This window comes from Candoia aspera, chromosome 5, assembly GCF_035149785.1.
Source record: "Candoia aspera isolate rCanAsp1 chromosome 5, rCanAsp1.hap2, whole genome shotgun sequence".
Lineage (NCBI taxonomy): Eukaryota > Metazoa > Chordata > Lepidosauria > Squamata > Boidae > Candoia > Candoia aspera.
Window position 1 is genome coordinate 86,416,368 of NC_086157.1, and position 18,018 is coordinate 86,434,385.

At 37.7% G+C, this 18,018-nt stretch overlaps 1 protein-coding gene across 1 annotated transcript in view; it reads right to left on the reverse strand.

Moving 5' to 3' along the window:
- The window catches only part of CFAP44 (cilia and flagella associated protein 44), a 68,039-nt gene extending 51,318 nt beyond the window's left edge, over positions 1 to 16,721 (reverse strand). The window contains exons 1-6 of the mRNA XM_063304722.1: positions 16,682 to 16,721; positions 12,575 to 12,673; positions 11,453 to 11,536; positions 10,661 to 10,832; positions 4,009 to 4,171; positions 1,204 to 1,306 (exon numbers count right to left, since the gene is read on the reverse strand). Of these exons, the coding sequence (XP_063160792.1) occupies positions 1,204 to 1,306; positions 4,009 to 4,171; positions 10,661 to 10,832; positions 11,453 to 11,536; positions 12,575 to 12,673; positions 16,682 to 16,721 (661 nt within the window). The remainder of the gene's footprint in view (positions 1 to 1,203; positions 1,307 to 4,008; positions 4,172 to 10,660; positions 10,833 to 11,452; positions 11,537 to 12,574; positions 12,674 to 16,681) is intronic.
- Positions 16,722 to 18,018: the final 1,297 nt, after the last annotated feature.

The window sequence follows — 18,018 nt, forward strand, 5'->3', positions numbered from 1 at the left end:
ATCTTGAAATAAGAATTTTTAAAATACAAATAAGCCATAAAATGAAAAGTGTCGCTTGCTTCCAAGGCATGCATGCATGCATCCACACATGTCCATTCATATATACATACATATGCATATGAATTAAAAGCATGTGTTTTTATTAGAGCCATGCAAATGATCTACCCTTGGTCCCTTGATGCTATAAAGCAAGTATAGCTTGAAGCCTTGGCATGGCCTGGTTTTTACACTTCTTAACAGAATCAACATTCAAAGGATATCCCACAGAACTCTATTTTAAATTAAAACTCCTTCCAGTTATTTGTGAATTCATGCTATACAGATTAGAAGAGTTACGAGAAGAACCTTCAATTAACTGTTGGCAATAAGAGCACTCTTGCTCAAAGTTCTTGCCAGAAGTTTTAGCTATGATTTTTCCCACAATAATACAATCTATTCCCATCCTCCTTCCTCCTACCCAGATCTCCCCGACAGACTCAGCTTTCTGTAGCAATGGAGAATGCTCAGTCATTACTGAATTGTGTGTGTTGGGTTTACTTTCTGAGCTTTCTCTGTAGGTCTAGAAGCCTTTGGTTCCTGCACAGAGTTGGTGCCATCTTTATTACATAAAGACCAGCACTTGGAAAATGAGTTCACTATTAGTATATAGAACTGAACACAAATTATGCAACGTGATATAATTTGTGTTTGGTTCTATATACTAATATAATTGTAGAATACAAATATTTAAATAAAAGTAAATGTAATAATTTGTAGAAGATGCTACAAAACATGATTTGTCAGCTGGAACAAATCAGCTGTAACATTCTTATATTCTAAATTTAGAACACACCAGAAAAATGAAATGAAATGAAATTACACACATGTACTCTCTCTCTCTCTTTATGGTAATAGGCAGCTCAAATAACAGAAAATATACTTTGAAAACATAGGGCTATTTCTTAATTTATTGCCATTCTTTCAGTATTTAGTTTTTTACCCAATCTCCATTTTTTTTACTTTAGCACAAAGAAAGAAGAGTTTGGGGCAAATGATTTTTTAAAAATGAAATTATGTTATGTGCCTTGAAAAGAAAGATGGCTGCTCTTTGCAACAGAACATATATTTACAGAAAAAAATAAAATATAATATTGCTTTCAGTTCTAAGACATTTAATTTTTCTGTATCATATGAAACTGTGAAAGCCAATACATTTTAACCTACCTCGTAATATTCTGTATGGCCTTAAAGAAGGATACTCATAGATAACCATGTTGGGCTTCCAACCTTTTTCTCCTACTGCAAAATGAGTTCTGTCAGGATGTGCCTAATAAAAGATATTTTTTCACTTAATAATAATCTTATTAGAAGTCCTCCACTGAAGTACATACTTAGCTGTTTTGATTTGTTTCCCATCTTTCAGTCTGAAAGGGTCTCATATGTAGCTTATTTACAACAATAAAACCAACAAAACCAAACTGTGCCTTTATTCCTTCAGAAACCAGTACAATCCTGAACTACCATTAAGCACAAACTTCTTCCCTCCAGGACCTGCAATCCCAAGGACAAAAAACCCCCAAAAACACTTGGCCTTCTACTGTGCCTCATTCTAAAATAGGTACTGTACAATTATGAAATGAATTCTGGATACCAGCAGCATTTAGAAATAGAGGTGATCCTAGTTATCACATATCCATGATTGGCAATTAGAGATCAAACCTCAGTGTACACATAAAAACACCAATGGTTTTGGCCTTCTCTTCTCTTCTACTGTATAATTAGAGAGCCAGTTTGGTGTAGTGGTTAAGGCACCAGGCTAGAAACCAGGAAAGCATGAGTTCTAGTACCATCTCTGGCACGAAGCCAACTGGGTGACCCTGGGCCAGTCACTCTCTCTCAGCCCTAGGAAGAAGGCAATGGCAAACCACTTCCAAAATCTTGCCAAGAAAACTGTAGGACCTAGGCCAGGCAGTTGCCAGGAGTCAACACTGACTGGAAGGCACCAAAAATATATATATTGAATAATTACAATATTTTAGTAGACATATTATAAACTGCCTATAGATGGATTGGTTTGAGGCAGTGTATAACAAAAAGGAAGGAAGGAAGGGAGGAAGGAAGGGAGGGAGGGAGGGGAAGGGGAATGCTAGAAATGTTGGAAAAGGAAGACAGATCAATAGGGTATCTGGATAAACAGGAAAACTCATGAAAAAGAAATCATTTCACTCCACACAAATAGATTCAAACAGGGAAGTAGAACATACAGCTGTCCAAAGTATGAGCATTGCAGGCCAAAATACTTCTTAAAAAGGAAGAAAATCCTTCTAATAATTTATATGTCTCTACAATTGAAAATGCTGGTCAAAACTGAGATGTCAATAGAGGTGGTACTTGTAAATATTGCCAGTGGACAGCAAAATACAAATATTTGTCCTTTAACAAACAAAATATATTTATATTTATGTTTTTATTGAAGAGGTACTGTTTTAATTGTATTTTAATCTGTATTTAGTTTTAGTTTTATTGAAAACCACCTAGAGTCCCTCTTTTGAGGGAGATGGGTGGTGACGAAATTTGAAATAAACAAACAAATAAAATGATAAAAACTCATCATCATTCAATAATTAGCCTAAAGTTAAAATCTCAGTGTCTATCCAAATCTCCCATATAGCAGTTTTTAAATAAATTTTAAGGTGTTCACTATCCCATAGTATTAATTTATCATGAAACAAATGAATAAAATGCAATTTTCTAAAAATGTACCACTATTCAAATTGATATAACAGGGTCAGGAGTTAGTTACTATACAATTATATCGAACTCAAAACAAGCTACTTAACTAAAGATGCTATGTGTGTATATTCCCAAAGAGCTCAGGAAGGAAAATCTATGCTGAGTAAGGGCATCCAAACTTTGATACTAGCCAGGATATATGCATAATAGTATAATGCAACATTCAGAAAATCAAATTCCTATCTTTAAATGGCAATTGCATTTTTTCAAACATAAATTTGGAACTCAAGAACCCCACAGACATTTACAGACAATGTACTGAATTTTTGAAAATGTCTTCCATGTTTGTGTGTAAGTTTTCAAAAACTCAGAATGTTTCCTGTAAATATTTTGAATTCTATGCAAAATATATTCTAGGAATTATATTCATTATAACAGTGTTTATCTATCCGAAGAGTAAAATTTAAACTCTAATCAAACAAAATCCAAATAAAACTCTTTATATATCTCATTCATACTTAATGTAATTATTTGAGAAATAATTACCAATCTTATGAGACTAAAAATCCCACAATTAGGCTTCTAAATACTTGTTATTAATAAATATGCAAAGTTTAAAGACTGAATTAAATAAGCAATTGGAGATCCCCTTTTGTCTTAAAAATGGGACAATATCTTAATGTCTATAACAAAGATTTTAGTGGCTACAACTTATTCAACCAAAAAGTAGTATTTTGGACTTACTGGACCTGTTGGTACAAAAAAGGGAATGAGTAAATCATGTTGTTGTAAATGCATTAAGACTAATGCTTCATTCAAACAGATGTCCTAAAATCATTATATTCTGGAAAAAATATATACATATATTGACTTTGAAACAGTTTTTAATATTTTTGGATGTCTGCATTCTTTTGAATTACATTCTTACTACATAGAAATTGATAGCTGGACAACAGAACTGGGTTCTCCGTGTCCTTCTTACTGTTAAGAACTTATTCTCCAGCAGAAAGATAAGTAATCAATCTGATGTTACTTGTAACTTTTGAATGATATCCTTACAGAAGTAAAGGATACATATGGAAGATTTTATTGAAATATAGCCATCCTCTACTGAAACTGTTGTGTAAAACTCTACCTACATATACATGCATGAGATGCTATTATATATTTTTCCTTTTTTGTTTGTTCTGTTAAACAAAAGCAAAAATAAAAAGGGAGCAAACCCCATTAAAAATGCTGCATATTTTTCTGCCAGTAAGAACTTAAGCAAAAATCCTTATAACATATATGACATACCGTGATTATGCCAATCCCTCCACCACCTGTGCTTCGAAGGTATCTCTGATAGCTCAATTTCAAATCCAGAATAACTAGCTGATTGCCAGCTATGTAGAGGAGAATCTGACTATCCAGCATCTGGAGGTTTGCCCGTCTAGTACAGTCATATCCAAAAGAATGCCTGAGGAATGCTCACTAAGGAAAATAAATGATGATGTGACCTAGGTTTATTTCCTCCGTATAATAATAAATGTACCATTAATGAAAGACAGCAATATACTTTGCATAATGAGAAAAGACAGCGTAGTGTGCTGGTTAAAGGACTAGATTACGATAGGGAAATTCCAAGCTCTAGTTCACCATAATCTGGAAAATTCACTTGGTGAATTTCAGCTGGTCACTCACTTTTAGCTCAGTCTGCAGTATAGGGTTGTTGTACTTGGCAAAAGCTGAGTAAGGGAATGCTATGTTCTAGAGTCATAGAGTTTGAATGGATCATTCAATCCGATCCAGTAGCTCAGTGCAAGAATCCAAATTAAATAATCTCCCAGATGGTTGCTTAGCCTCTACCTAAATACATCCAATGAAGGGGACCTCAATACTTCTCGTGGTAATTGTTCCACCACTGAAATGCTCTTACTACTAGTTTTTTTCCCCCTAACATATAGTTGTTTTCTGATCACTTAAATTCTTTTCTTCAAATACTTTAAAACCACGGGGAATAGGTTTTGCCTTCTTCAAATCTATTCAGACATCTGAAGGGCATTATGTACTTTCACATATTTGAAATTATAATATCCTCCCTCAATAATCTTTTCTCAAAGCTAAACATTCCCAATTCTTTCTCTTTTTATAGGACTTAGATTCTAGTCCTCTGATCACAAAGTACTCAAGGTGGAGGCTGACAAAGCAGAATAGAATGGAACGAATTGTAAGCAATTTGTTCTACTCTATACTGCTTTGTCAGCCTTCACCTTGAGCACTATGCTTGGAAACGATGCTTGCATTCCTGCAGCTTATAATTGCTTTTTTTTTTGCAGATTACACTGCTCACTCATATTCAATTAAACAATCAACTACTATTCCAAGACCTTTCCTGCAATTATTATCACCAAGCAAGGTATTCCCTCCTCTGCCTGACACATATTTCTATTCTTTTCACCCCATTTTTATAACCTATTGCTCTAAATTCTATTTTATCCCATCCAATTTTGTGTCATCTCCAAATTTGATAAGCATTCCCTCCATTTATTAATGCAGTCATTAATAAAAATGTTAGAGCACTGGGCCAAAGCTTGACCACTGGGGCACCGTGCTCAGTATCTCATTCCAATTTGATAAAGACACCTATATGAGCACTCATGCTGTATGATTTTTGAGCCAATTACCTATCCAGCTAATTGTCCTATCATTAAGCCCACACTTAATTAGCTTGCTAATCAGAATTGCATGGGGTATTTTTGTTAAATGCTTTGATACATTACATCTATAGCATATACTGAAGGAAGCTACTCACTAAAAATGAGACAGTGTTAGCATGGCAAGACTTGTTTTTGACAAATCTATATTGTCTTCTGCTAATTTCTTCAAATTGCTTACAAATGGATGTCATTACAAATGTCCCTGGTGCTAATGTCAGAATACTATTCTGTAGCTCCCTGGATCCTCCTTTTTCTCCTTTTTGAACATAAATATAACATTTGTTTTCTTCCAATCATCTGCCCTTCAGCAAAGGATCATTACCTTGTCGTGGTGCTAGAGCTTGAGCACCTCAATGATGCCATGAGCTAAACCATGAAGGGCCACCCAAGACGGGAAGGTCATGACAGAGAGGTCAGACTAAATGCGATCCCTGGGGAAGGTAATGGCAACCCACCCCAGTATTCTTGCCGTGAAAACTAAATGGATCAGTACAACCAGAGATATGTCGGTACACCATCGGAAGATGAGGCTCCCAGGTCAGAAGATGGTCAAAATGCTACTGGGGAGGAACAGAGGATGAGCTCAACTAGCCCCAGACGTGATGACACAGCTAGCTCAAAGCCGAAAGGACGGCTAGCGGCCGACGGTGCTGGTGGTGAACGGCGAATCTGATGTTCTAAGGATCTACACACCATTGGAACCTGGAATGTAAGATCTATGAGCCAAGGCAAATTGGATATGGTTATTGGTGAGATGTCAAGATTAAAGATAGACATTTTGGGCGTCAGTGAACTGAAATGGACTGGAATGGGCCACTTCACATCAAATGACCACCAGATCTACTACTGTGGACAAGAGGACCACAGAAGAAATGGAGTAGCCTTCATAATTAAAGCAGAGCTTGGATACACTCCAAAAAACGATAGAATGATCTCAATTCGAATTCAGGGCAAGCCATCTAACATCACAATGATCCAAATATACGCCCCAACCACAGATGCTGAAGAAGCTGAAGTAGAGCAGTTCTATGAGGATCTGCAGCACCTACTGGACAGCACGCTTAAAAGAGATGTTATTTTCATCACAGGAGACTGGAATGCTAAGGTGGGCAGTCAAATGACACCTGGAATTACAGGTAAGCATGGCCTGGGAGAACAAAACGAAGCAGGACATAGGCTGATAGAATTTTGCCAAGACAACTCACTCTGCATAACAAACACTCTCTTCCAACAACCTAAGAGATGGCTTTATAAATGGACTTCACCAGATGGACAACACCGAAATCAGATTGACTACATCCTTTGCAGCCAAAGGTGGCGGACATCTGTACAGTCGGTAAAAACAAGACCTGGAGCTGACTGTAGTTCAGATCACGAACTTCTTATTGCACAATTTAGGATCAGACTCAAGAGATTACGGAAGACCCACAGATCAGCTAGATATGAGCTCACTAATATTCCTAAGGAATATGCAGTGGAGGTGAAGAATCGATTTAAGGGACTGGACTTAGTAGATAGGGTCCCAGAAGAACTATGGACAGAAGTTCGCAACATTGTTCAGGAGGCGGCAACAAAATACATCCCAAAGAAAGAGAAAACCAAGAAGGCAAAATGGCTGTCTGCTGAGACGCTAGAAGTAGCCCAAGAAAGAAGGAAAGCAAAAGGCAACAGTGATAGGGGGAGATGTGCCCAATTAAATGCAAAATTCCAGAGGTTAGCCAGAAGAGAGAAGGACTTATTTTTAAACAAGCAATGCGCGGAAGTGGAAGAAGACAATAGAATAGGAAGGACAAGAGACCTCTTCCAGAAAATTGGAAACATTGGAGGTAAATTCCAGGCAAAAATGGGTATGATCAAAAACAAAGATGGCAGGGACCTAACAGAAGAAGAAGAGATCAAGAAAAGGTGGCAAGAATATACGGAAGACCTGTATAGGAAGGATAACAATATCGGGGATAGCTTTGATGGTGTGGTTAGTGAACTAGAGCCAGACATCCTGAAGAGTGAGGTTTAATGGGCCTTAAGAAGCATTGCTAATAAGAAGGCAGCAGGAGACGACGGCATCCCAGCTGAACTGTTCAAAATCTTGCAAGATGATGCTGTCAAGGTAATGCATGCTATATGCCAGCAAATTTGGAAAACACAAGAATGGCCATCAGATTGGAAAAAATCAACTTATATCCCCATATCAAAAATGAGAAACATTAAGAATGTTCAAAGTATCGAACAGTGGCACTCATTTCACATGCCAGTAAGGTAATGCTCAAGATCCTGCAAGGTAGACTTCAGCAATTCATGGAGCGAGAATTGCCAGATGTACAAGCTGGGTTTAGAAAAGGCAGAGGAACTAGGGACCAAATTGCCAATATCCGATGGATAATGGAAAAAGCCAGGGAGTTTCAGAAAAACATCTATTTCTATTTTATTGACTATTCTAAAGCCTTTGATTGTGTGGACCATAACAAATTGTGGCAAGTTCTTAGAGGTATGGGGATACCAAGTTATCTTGTATGCCTCCTGAAGAATCTGTATAATGACCAAGTAGCAACAGTAAGAACAGACCACGGAACGGACTGGTTTAAGATTGGGAAAGGAGTACGGCAGGGTTGTATACTCTCACCCTACCTATTCAAGTTGTACGCAGAACACATCATGTGACATGCTGGGCTTGAGGAATCAAAGGCTGGAGTTAAAATTGCTAGAAGAAACATTAACAATCTCAGATATGCAGATGATACCACTTTGATGGCTGAAAGCAAAGAGGAACTGAGGAGCCTTATGATGAAGGTGAAAGAAGAAAGTGCAAAAGCTGGCTTGCAGCTAAACCTCAAAAAAAACAAGATTATGGCAACCTGCCTGATTGATAACTGGCAAATAGAAGGAGAAAATGTAGAAGCAGTGAAGGACTTTGTATTTCTAGGTGCGAAGATTACTGCAGATGCTGATTGCAGTCAGGAAATCAGAAGATGTTTAATCCTTGGGAGAAGAGCAATGACAAATCTCGATAAAATAGTTAAGAGCAGAGACATCACACTGACAACAAAGGTCCACATAGTTAAAGCAATGGTGTTCCCCGTAGTAACATATGCCTGCGAGAGCTGGACCGTACGGAAGGCTGAGAGAAGGAAGATAGATGCTTTTGAACTGTGGTGTTGGAGGAAAATTCTGAGAGTGCCTTGGACTACAAGAAGATCAAACCAGTCCGTCCTCCAGGAAATAAAGCCAGACCGCTCATTTGAGGGAATGATATGAAAGGCAAAACTGAAATACTTTGGCCACATAATGAGAAGACAGGACACCCTGGAGAAGATGCTGATGCTAGAGAGAGTGGAAGGCAAAAGGAAGAGGGGCCGACCAAGGGCAGGATGGATGGATGATATTCTAGAGGTGACAGACTCGTCCCTGGGGGAGCTGGGGCTGTTGATGACTGACAGGAAGCTCTGGTGTGGGCTGGTCCATGAAGTCACGAAGAGTTGGAAGCGACTGAACGAATAAGCAACAAAATCATCTGCCACTTCACTCATTCTCAAGGATTTCTTAAAGATAATAGATAAAGGTTTGCCCAAAATATCAGCAAATTCCTTCTGTAATCTACGATGCAATTTGTATCACCCTGGAGATTCAAACTCATTCAAAGTACTGTAAGCAGATATTCCCTGACCAATCTGAAGCATTAATCCTGCTACTTCATTCTTCTCTTTGCAGTTGCCTGGTGGAACACTTACTTTCCTGTTGAAGACAGACAAAATAGGAATTGAAAAGCTCTGCTCTTCTTTGTTCTCCATTAGTGTTTTGCCATTTCTATGAAGCAGTTAATATACTGATTTTTTTTCTCTTCCTTTTATGTGAAACATATCTAAAGAAGCCCTTTCCTTAGCATCCTTTGGCAAACGTTTCCTCTTTCCACTGTGTGTGTCCTCAGTTTTCCATTCTTCATTAAGTTTTTGTGCAATAGTTTCATCTGCTACCTTCCTTCTTCTCATTGGGATTGTTTCCAATTGTCCTTTAGAATCTCTTTTTTTTTAGGAAATTCCACTGATCTTGACCTCCTGTTCCCACTGGCTTCTCCTTTTATTATCATTATTCTGAGTCTGTTAAAATCTTTTTTTTTAAACCAAAGTTGTGCATCCAACTACATTCAGATATATTTTCCTTACAAAATTAGAATTTCAGCATTATAGGGTCAGTTTCCTCCAATGTTCATGCTATTACTACTTCCTTGACTTACTCAGGAATAGAACAGCCTTTCCTTGTGTGTCCTTCTTTACTCTCCAAAGGAGAAAGTTGCCAAGAAGACAGGTTTTCCTTAAAAAACCGTGCATGGCAGACTGCATCACTTAGCAATGGAAATTCTGGCCCCAATTGCCATCAAAACCCAAGGACTACCAAGTAGTTCACAAGACATCTGAACCCGGGAAGCAATTTAATCAAGGTTTCACTAATCAACAGTGTTCATGTAAAAGTTCATTTTACAGTCATCTCTGGCCAAAATGGTTTTGCATGTAGTGAAGTAATAATTTTTAAAAATCTGAACAAAGGCAAATATGTAAAGTCTATGTGTCATGAATTAAAACACTTGGAAAAAAATGTCCTTCCCTAAGTAAACAAAATTTGTTTCACTTTCCTTCAAACTCAAATATTTGCAAATAATTTTCTTATATGGAAGTGCAGCCATTGATAATGTTCATAGATTGTTCTAAGTTATGATTGCTTTGTTTTGAATTTGTGTATTTGTTAAATCCAGCCATTGTGGTTTATTAGCCATGACTTAAGTCTTAGCACCTTAAACACTGGTTTCTATGTTGTGGTCTATAACTTATGACTTGAGATTTAGCATCCAGCTACTACTTTATGAAGAATTTATTGTGCCTACATTTAAAAGCATATCCATATTTAAAGCAGCTAAATATGAAAGAAAGGAACACAGTTATTGTCTCTCATTGCATCTCAATGAAGATTACTATACATTTGTTTTTCTTTCTTTTTACTTGCACAACTCAGTGAAATAAATTTGGCTGGAAAAGATCACCTTTTAAAGCCTTCCAAGGCTATGGAATAAATTGAACCCCCGTTCCTTCAAAACAAATCCAACACCTTATTTACTAAATCACTAAACCATTCCATCATTAATGTACTGAATGTATTATTTCCAATATTGATTTAAAAAAACAAATATATTTGTTTCTTACTTTGCTTTATGATAGGAAATTCAAATCCTAAATACATGGAGCTCTGGCAAAAATGGATACATAAGAGAGAGCAGGTTCACTGGTATGCCAGAATCTGGAGTCACATATGGATATGAGCAAAGTTCTTCATAGTTATAGTAGAAATTTTCAGAGATCTTCTTCTCTACTACTACTTTTTTCTTCTTCACTGGTTCTGGTGGTTTTTCAGGTTCTGGTGGTGGTTCTTCTTCTTCTGGATTTCAAATATGCCATCATAAAAAAACAGCATGTATACTTCAAAACAATGCTAGAAATGTGTGACAATGGATATATGTATTTGCTTGGTTTGGTTGTAAAGTTACTTAGATTGGTTGTAAAGTTACTATGTCATTACCATTGTAACTGTGAATGTTTGCTAAACGAGGCAGTCACTAAACAAGAACTATCTATAGCTAAAAACAAAAATAACCTTCCCCCCAGGTGCCAGATCAAACAGCCTGCCAGTTTAACCCCCATCCCATCCCAATGCTTGGGGGAAAAGCCAGGTCTTCACAGCTCTCCAGAAGGCTAAAAGGGTAGTGATCCCTTGGATCTCAGATGAGATGCTATTCCAAAGGGCTGAGACATATCTTCAAGGTCCCAGCAGGTGGCAACATTTAAGGGAGGAGACCTGGAGCACACTCACCCTATCTAAACTAGTAGGATGGGCAGATACCAGGCAGATTATCAGGAATACATGCCCAAATCCCAGATGTTAATTTCATTACTTTTTTTTTCATTACTTAGCTTATGAAAGTAATCGCACAAGAGAGCCAAACAGAGAGTGATGTAAAAATACACATTTCAAATCCACAGATTGCTAACAACACTTACCTTCACTTGCAGAGCTTCCCACATCCCCATAATCATCTTCAGCTGGCTTTTCTTCTTCCTCACCTTCAGGAGATGATTTCTTTTCTGCAAATAAGAAAATTATGTTATATATACACAGACACACAAAGATTTTTCAGTCACCTTTCAGCCCAAATGGGGTCCTAAAGTGCCTTATATTGTAAAACATTAAACAATGCAAAAAATTAAAACAATTTTCACATTCAGAAAAGCATGAGTGGCAAAATACTTTTAAAAAACACCCAGAGAAGGCTCAGTGCATTTGAAGTCATTCAGTGGTTAAGTAGTAGGTCCTGGTTCACTTTCTTTAGAAAATTTATTCTACCAACCAAGGTACCATCATAGAAAAAGTTCTGCCCCATACTTATAGCAATCCAGCTTTACTTGGTGGTAGGATATAGGAACAGCAACGCTAGAACGTTTTATCTGCTTTGCTTGAAAATAAAAAAAAAATACCTATGCCTAATTTATGGACATAGTCAATGCACATATGAGAAAATAATAGAGCAAATAATAGACATCACACTAAAAAAAATCCACATGATCCTAGTATAGGCTGTCTATGACATATACTTAGCTGAAAAATCAAATCCTGGGTTAATTTTTCTTTAAAAAAATATTTGTGCCTAAGCTTTTCCATCCAAACAAAATCTGCAGCAATTGGTACCACATTCCAGATATATTCTGGCTAAATTAAATAACATTGCAAGTATGTCTTTATAAACTGAATGATAATTTGAGAAGGTTGGTGACCCCAAAGCATATTCATAAGAACTACAGTACAGCAAGTAAAATTCTACTGATTCCTATTACTGAATCAGTATGCACACAAATACCTGCACCTACACCAAAATCACAATTATTTTGTTTAAAAACAATGATAAAAGCAATACAGTTCAGCTTTCTGAATTTTTCTAGGAGACTAAATAGACTTACAAGATAAAGACACATTTAAACAAGCAAGCTCTATTATCTGTCATCTGTTTACAAATTATTCCTAAAGCACAGAAATTATTGCTTTTTCTATCTATCAAGTAGTATGTCTTAGTAGCAAATGTCACTTAAAATGGCACTTGCCAGTATTAATTGGTAAGCAGTGCTCACCAACTGATACTTGTTTGATGTCTTTCTGCTGTTCTGCTACAGCTGATACCTCTTCTTCTGGTGCTTTTTCTTCTGGTTCTTCTTTTACCACAGTTTTGCCTGTAAGCAACATCACAAACTCCTTCAATAAGAAATATTTTGATAATCTAATGCATGAATTCCACATTTAACTTTCCAATTTCTCCTAGGGAGCTGAGAAATATATGTATGATATATGACAATTTTACTGTATTTACAAGTTATTAGTTATGTTAATGTGGAACCTTTTAAAATCACTTTTCAATCAAGTTGAAGGAATATTAATATATTTGCATTAACAATTTATGTATTTTTTCATTCACAATGTGATTCTAGTTGCATAACTTGAAATTTACATATATTCACTGCTTTATTGATAGAAATTCATAGCTTTGTACTTTCAATTCTATGAAACCCAGAAGTATGTTTTTAGACTAAGGTTTTGTATAATTACAGTAATGGTTAAATCCACTCAGCATTTCTTGCCCAAGGTTTTTCAGACATAAATAGACAAACATTTGAAGACATAGGAAATTATTTCCATACATAAAACCTGGGAGAAAATTTATTTTTAATAGTTTCAGTGAAAAACTCTGGATGAGGTAGATTATCTGGCCCCCTTCCAATTTTCAGGGCATGAGACCAAACTGCATTGATCACACTAGTAGATGATCTCTGGTGGAAGCAGGATGGGGGTGGGGGAATCCACCTTTGCTCTTCTTGAACTCTCAATAGCTTTTGATACTATCAAACATGGCATCCTTCTAGATCAACTCCAGGGGTTGGGAGCGGGTGGTGCTAATGTCATGCTGGTTTTCTTCCTTCCTCCAGGGATGGTTCTATTCAGTCCTGCCCATGGCCCTTGCTTTGCAGGGTAAAGCAGGACTTGACACTCTTCCCACTTCTGTTTAACATCTACATGAAGCCACTAGGTGAGGTCATCCGCTGGCATCTACATGAAGCCACGGGGTGAGGTATAATCACTATGCTGATGATACCCAGCTTTGCATTTCCACCCCAGGCCATCCAAATGGTGCTATGGAGGTGTGGTGTCTGGAGGCTGGGGTGGATGTCCATCTCTTGTTCTGGATGGGGTTTTGCACTACCCCAAATAGAACCAGTACACAATTTGGGAGTCCTCCTTAACTCACGGCTTCTGTTTGAAGAACTGGTAGCAGACATGACCAGAAGAGACTTTGCATAGCTTCATGTTGTGTGCTAATTGCGCTCTCCTGGATCAGGAGGATCTTCTCACTGTCACTCACGCCTTAGTTACCTCATGGATGGACTATTGCAATGCACTCTACATGAGGCTGCCTTTGAAGGGCATCCAGAAGCTGCAGTTGATGCAAAAAGTAGTACTGGCAGTTATGAATGCTTCTTGATTTGCTTATTACACTTCTGCTCTGTGAGCTGAATTAGTGTCATTATGCTTCTGGGTTCCATCCAAGGTGCTAGTGGTTACCTATAAAGCTCTCCATGGCATGGGCCAGGTTATTTGAAGGACCACCTCTGCCCAATCATGTCTACCTGTTTCATCAGGTCCAGCAGGAGAAGAGGTCCCAATCATTAAAGAGTGCACCTAGCCGGACCCAAGAAAAGAACCTTTTCTGTCACTGCACCTGGCCTGTGGAACATCACCCCTCAGATATCAGATTGGCCTCAACCCTGTTGGCCTTTCACAAGACCCTGAAGACATGGGGATCAAAGTGTCTGTTGGAGCCTGGGGGTCAGAGTGTCTGTTGGAGCCTGCAAATTTGCTTTATTGAAATATTTGTTTTATATCTGTACTGATGCTTTAAAAAAAAATCTGTTGCCAATTGTCTTTCATTTTTGCTGTTTTTTTTAATTGTTAGTTCCTCAAAGTCACTTGTTTGAGATGGGCAGCCATATAAATTAACTGACTGAATTAATAAATTATTGTATCATGAGATTTTGCTACATTTGTACATTTACATTGTTCTTACTGTACTGTACAGTGATATGACCTTCAAGCTACAATTTATAAGCTAGTTATTGCTACATTGCACTGTTGCTTGTCAGCAGAAGGGTATGTATTCAGCATCTCAGGGAGCTAGGGAATTAGAGTGGTTAATCATAAAATTTCAAACACAAACTGTAAATTTTCTTTTGAATGAAAAACTACTGAATTGCTTTTTCTTGGGTTAAATTGGACTACTTGTATACTTATTTCTAAGCAGGCTGTTGTTGTATAGTTTTGCATGTACAGTATGTAATTTCAATCTTTAAAATTTTACAACAATGGGTTCCTAACTATAGGAACAATATTAATCAAAATTAGTCACAAAGTGCAGAAACTCCAAAGAAACTCTTCTGCATGCTGTTATTTTTACTGTAAAATCTTGATGGCTAGACTTTTGACTTCCTGACTTGGATGTGGTGTAACAACAATTTCTGAAAGTCCCAAATTACTTGTTATGTTGGAAACTGCTTTGAAAGAGTCTAAGTGTCCACTTTATTTTTATAGACAGTTTATTTATTTTTATAGAGTTATATGTCATGCTCCCCGATCAAACGTTCCCAGAACATCTGATTGGATTCGCGTGCATGAATGGAGTTAACATGTGTTGGGACTTGTGGGTCACTAGAATTGGGAGGGGGAACATGCCAGGAGTGTGAAAGCATCTTATTTGGACTGTCTCTGGTATCCAAGGTCAAGCTGCCAAGCTGTTGGAGACATCTGAAGCTGTTGGAGCTGAACTGACTGGCACAAAGAGGGGGGCTGGCATGCCTGAGAAACAGAGGGGGTTTGAACTCACTGGGTTGTTTAACTTGGGGAAAATGCAGGAACTTTCATTCGCAATTTTTTCCACTGTTCTGTATACTACTCTCCATTAAAGGGATTTCTACTATAGTCACGTATGAATTGAATTTAATGGCAGGTTGAATAATATAGTAATTACAAATATTGGTAACTTGCAAGAACTTTAGAATATAGGGTCAAAATGACAAATTTATAGTCTTGTCTTTTAAAAATGTAAAATACATTTCTTATGATCATGAGATGAATTCATTGAATTATTTGCATATGTATTGCCCACCTCAGTGGATATTTAGGAAGGCTTAGGTATCAATGTTTTTATGCTGGAGATGTAATATATTTGAGGGGACTCTGACACACAAGATTTGGGTGTTCTTTGGCTGTCTCACTGGTTCAATATTCATCCTGTTAAAAGATTTGGGAAGCAAAAATGAGATTTCAAGATGTAAGAGTGACATTGAATTATACACCAAAAATTTATGAAGACCTCTGTGGATTTATTGTGTGCTTGGAATACACACAAAAAAATTCTGCACAGGAGGAAAATTATCATTATGGACTTAAAATCCTATATTGAAGAAATGTGTTCACATTTCAGCCATTGAATTAGCTGTCCATAGACAAAATGGAAAGACAGGTTAATATGATTCTATGTGGGCAATGCTTAACTTGTAGTTTAAAAACTGAGTTGCTTTTACACATTATGTTTTTCTTTTTTATACTTTATACTTTGCGTTTTGTATTCTGTATTTTGTTGTATGTTTTATCTTTTTCTTTCCTTCCTTGCACATTATAGCAATAAAAATCAAAATTTTAAAAGGCTAGTGAATGGAGTGGTACACCTCAGGACAGCAACTGCAGTTACTTCCTTGAAATGGCATTCATATATATATTAAAAATTAAAAATTAAAAATTATAATAAAAAGTGGAAGTACCAAGTGTTGCATTCAGGGAAAGTCGAAAAGCAAGAGCAAGAAATTTAACAGTTAACACCACCTTGCTTTTTACAGCAAATCTGAGAAACATGCTTCTTTCTGGAATCTGTGCCCCCAAAATGGGAGGAAGGGGTTGCAAATCGATGGTACTTGATCATATTTAGCATTCTCCCCCCTTCCAGTTTGAACAGTATACTCCAATGAGTCTGAAGCCATTTACCATTCCAATAAAAGCATCTGCGTGCTCTTAATGTAACAGTGAGCAACTCGTACTGAAGTGTTGCTCTGAGAAAAGGACAGTTTCGGGGGGAGGTATTCCAAGATTAAGAAAGGTCAATTCCAAGTCTTAAGAGCAGAAAGCGGGAAAGTTACCTTTTGCATCTTCACCCTCATGTTCCTCCTTCGGCTCCATAGTTGGTTGGTCCTGGTCGCCCAGCAACCAAAGACAGGCGCGCGAAGAGGTCTGGGAAATTGAGTTTCAAAACTGCGCGTGCTTACGGCGCCTGCGTGGAGTAATAGGATCCTGGTGGTGGCTTTATAGTACAGTAGTTGGTATTTTCCTGTAGTGATTCTGTCCCCGTAAACTTTGTTTCTGTATTAAAGGGCGGGTATTGGAAGTTATTTTGTACAGGAAGGAGACGAAAGAAATGTGTTCTTAAAATAAGCAGGTTTGGAGTGGTGTGGATAAATTATTGAAGATTGAGCGATACGGAGCAAGTAGGAATCAGTTTGTAGGTTGAGGTCGTTCTTGTTTATTTTTTAGCTTTGCTGAACTGCAACTGGCGTAGTCGCGAGCCGCTGCTCTCATTCATTGAGAATTACGGAAGGGCGGAGACTAAATTGTTTCATTAATCCGAAAATGCTTCCGCGTTCAATGAGTTTCCTCTTAACGTCGTGTTAAAAGAGGGTGTTTATTACTCTTGCGATATACCGCCGACAACCGAAGTCTCCCGGTTTTAACAGTTGCCGAACTGGAAGAAAAGTCCCAACCCATTCCTAAGAAAGACCCGCCTCCCTTATTAATTCCCGCCTGTCACGAGGGTTGCCGCCATTTTCCAGTCGACAGGCTCGTAAGCTTTCAAGAGCTGTGCGATATTCAGCAATGCAAATGCAGTGATGGGAAAAACAGCCGCACCTGTTGATTTCTTCACTGAGTTATACATGCTGGAAACTTAAAAGCAGGGCGGGAGGATCAAATAAAACAACTTACTCATCTCTTCTACAGTTGCCAAAGGCGTGGCCGCTGCAACTGCGTTGCTAATTGTGTGTTTTTAACTGTACTAGTTACGGCTTTATGGTAGTTGAGAAAATACTAATAGGTTCTTAAGCGGAGTCATATGCGCCGCAGTAGAGTCACAAACTGCCCAGTTTGGTGTTAATTATCGAGTTTTCAAAAAATCAGTAATACTTCGTTTAGTGTTTCTGAATTGAACACACCTAGTCTAGATAGGATCGGGCCACAATCTTGCAAATACGTGCTCAATTTGTAAATTGTCCCATCAGGCACAGTAAGGGGAAAGTGAGCGTGTGCCTATCTACCTTTTGTTAAAACGTCAGTGTGGAATAAATTTTCAAAGCGACACCATTTTATTGAACGCTTGCTAAGGATGCAGCTCTTTGCGCACTTAGCATCCAGTTCCATCAAACTCCTAGGACTGCTTCGTGTATACCCTTTGTAATAAGACGGCATTAGGAAGGTGGATAGGAGG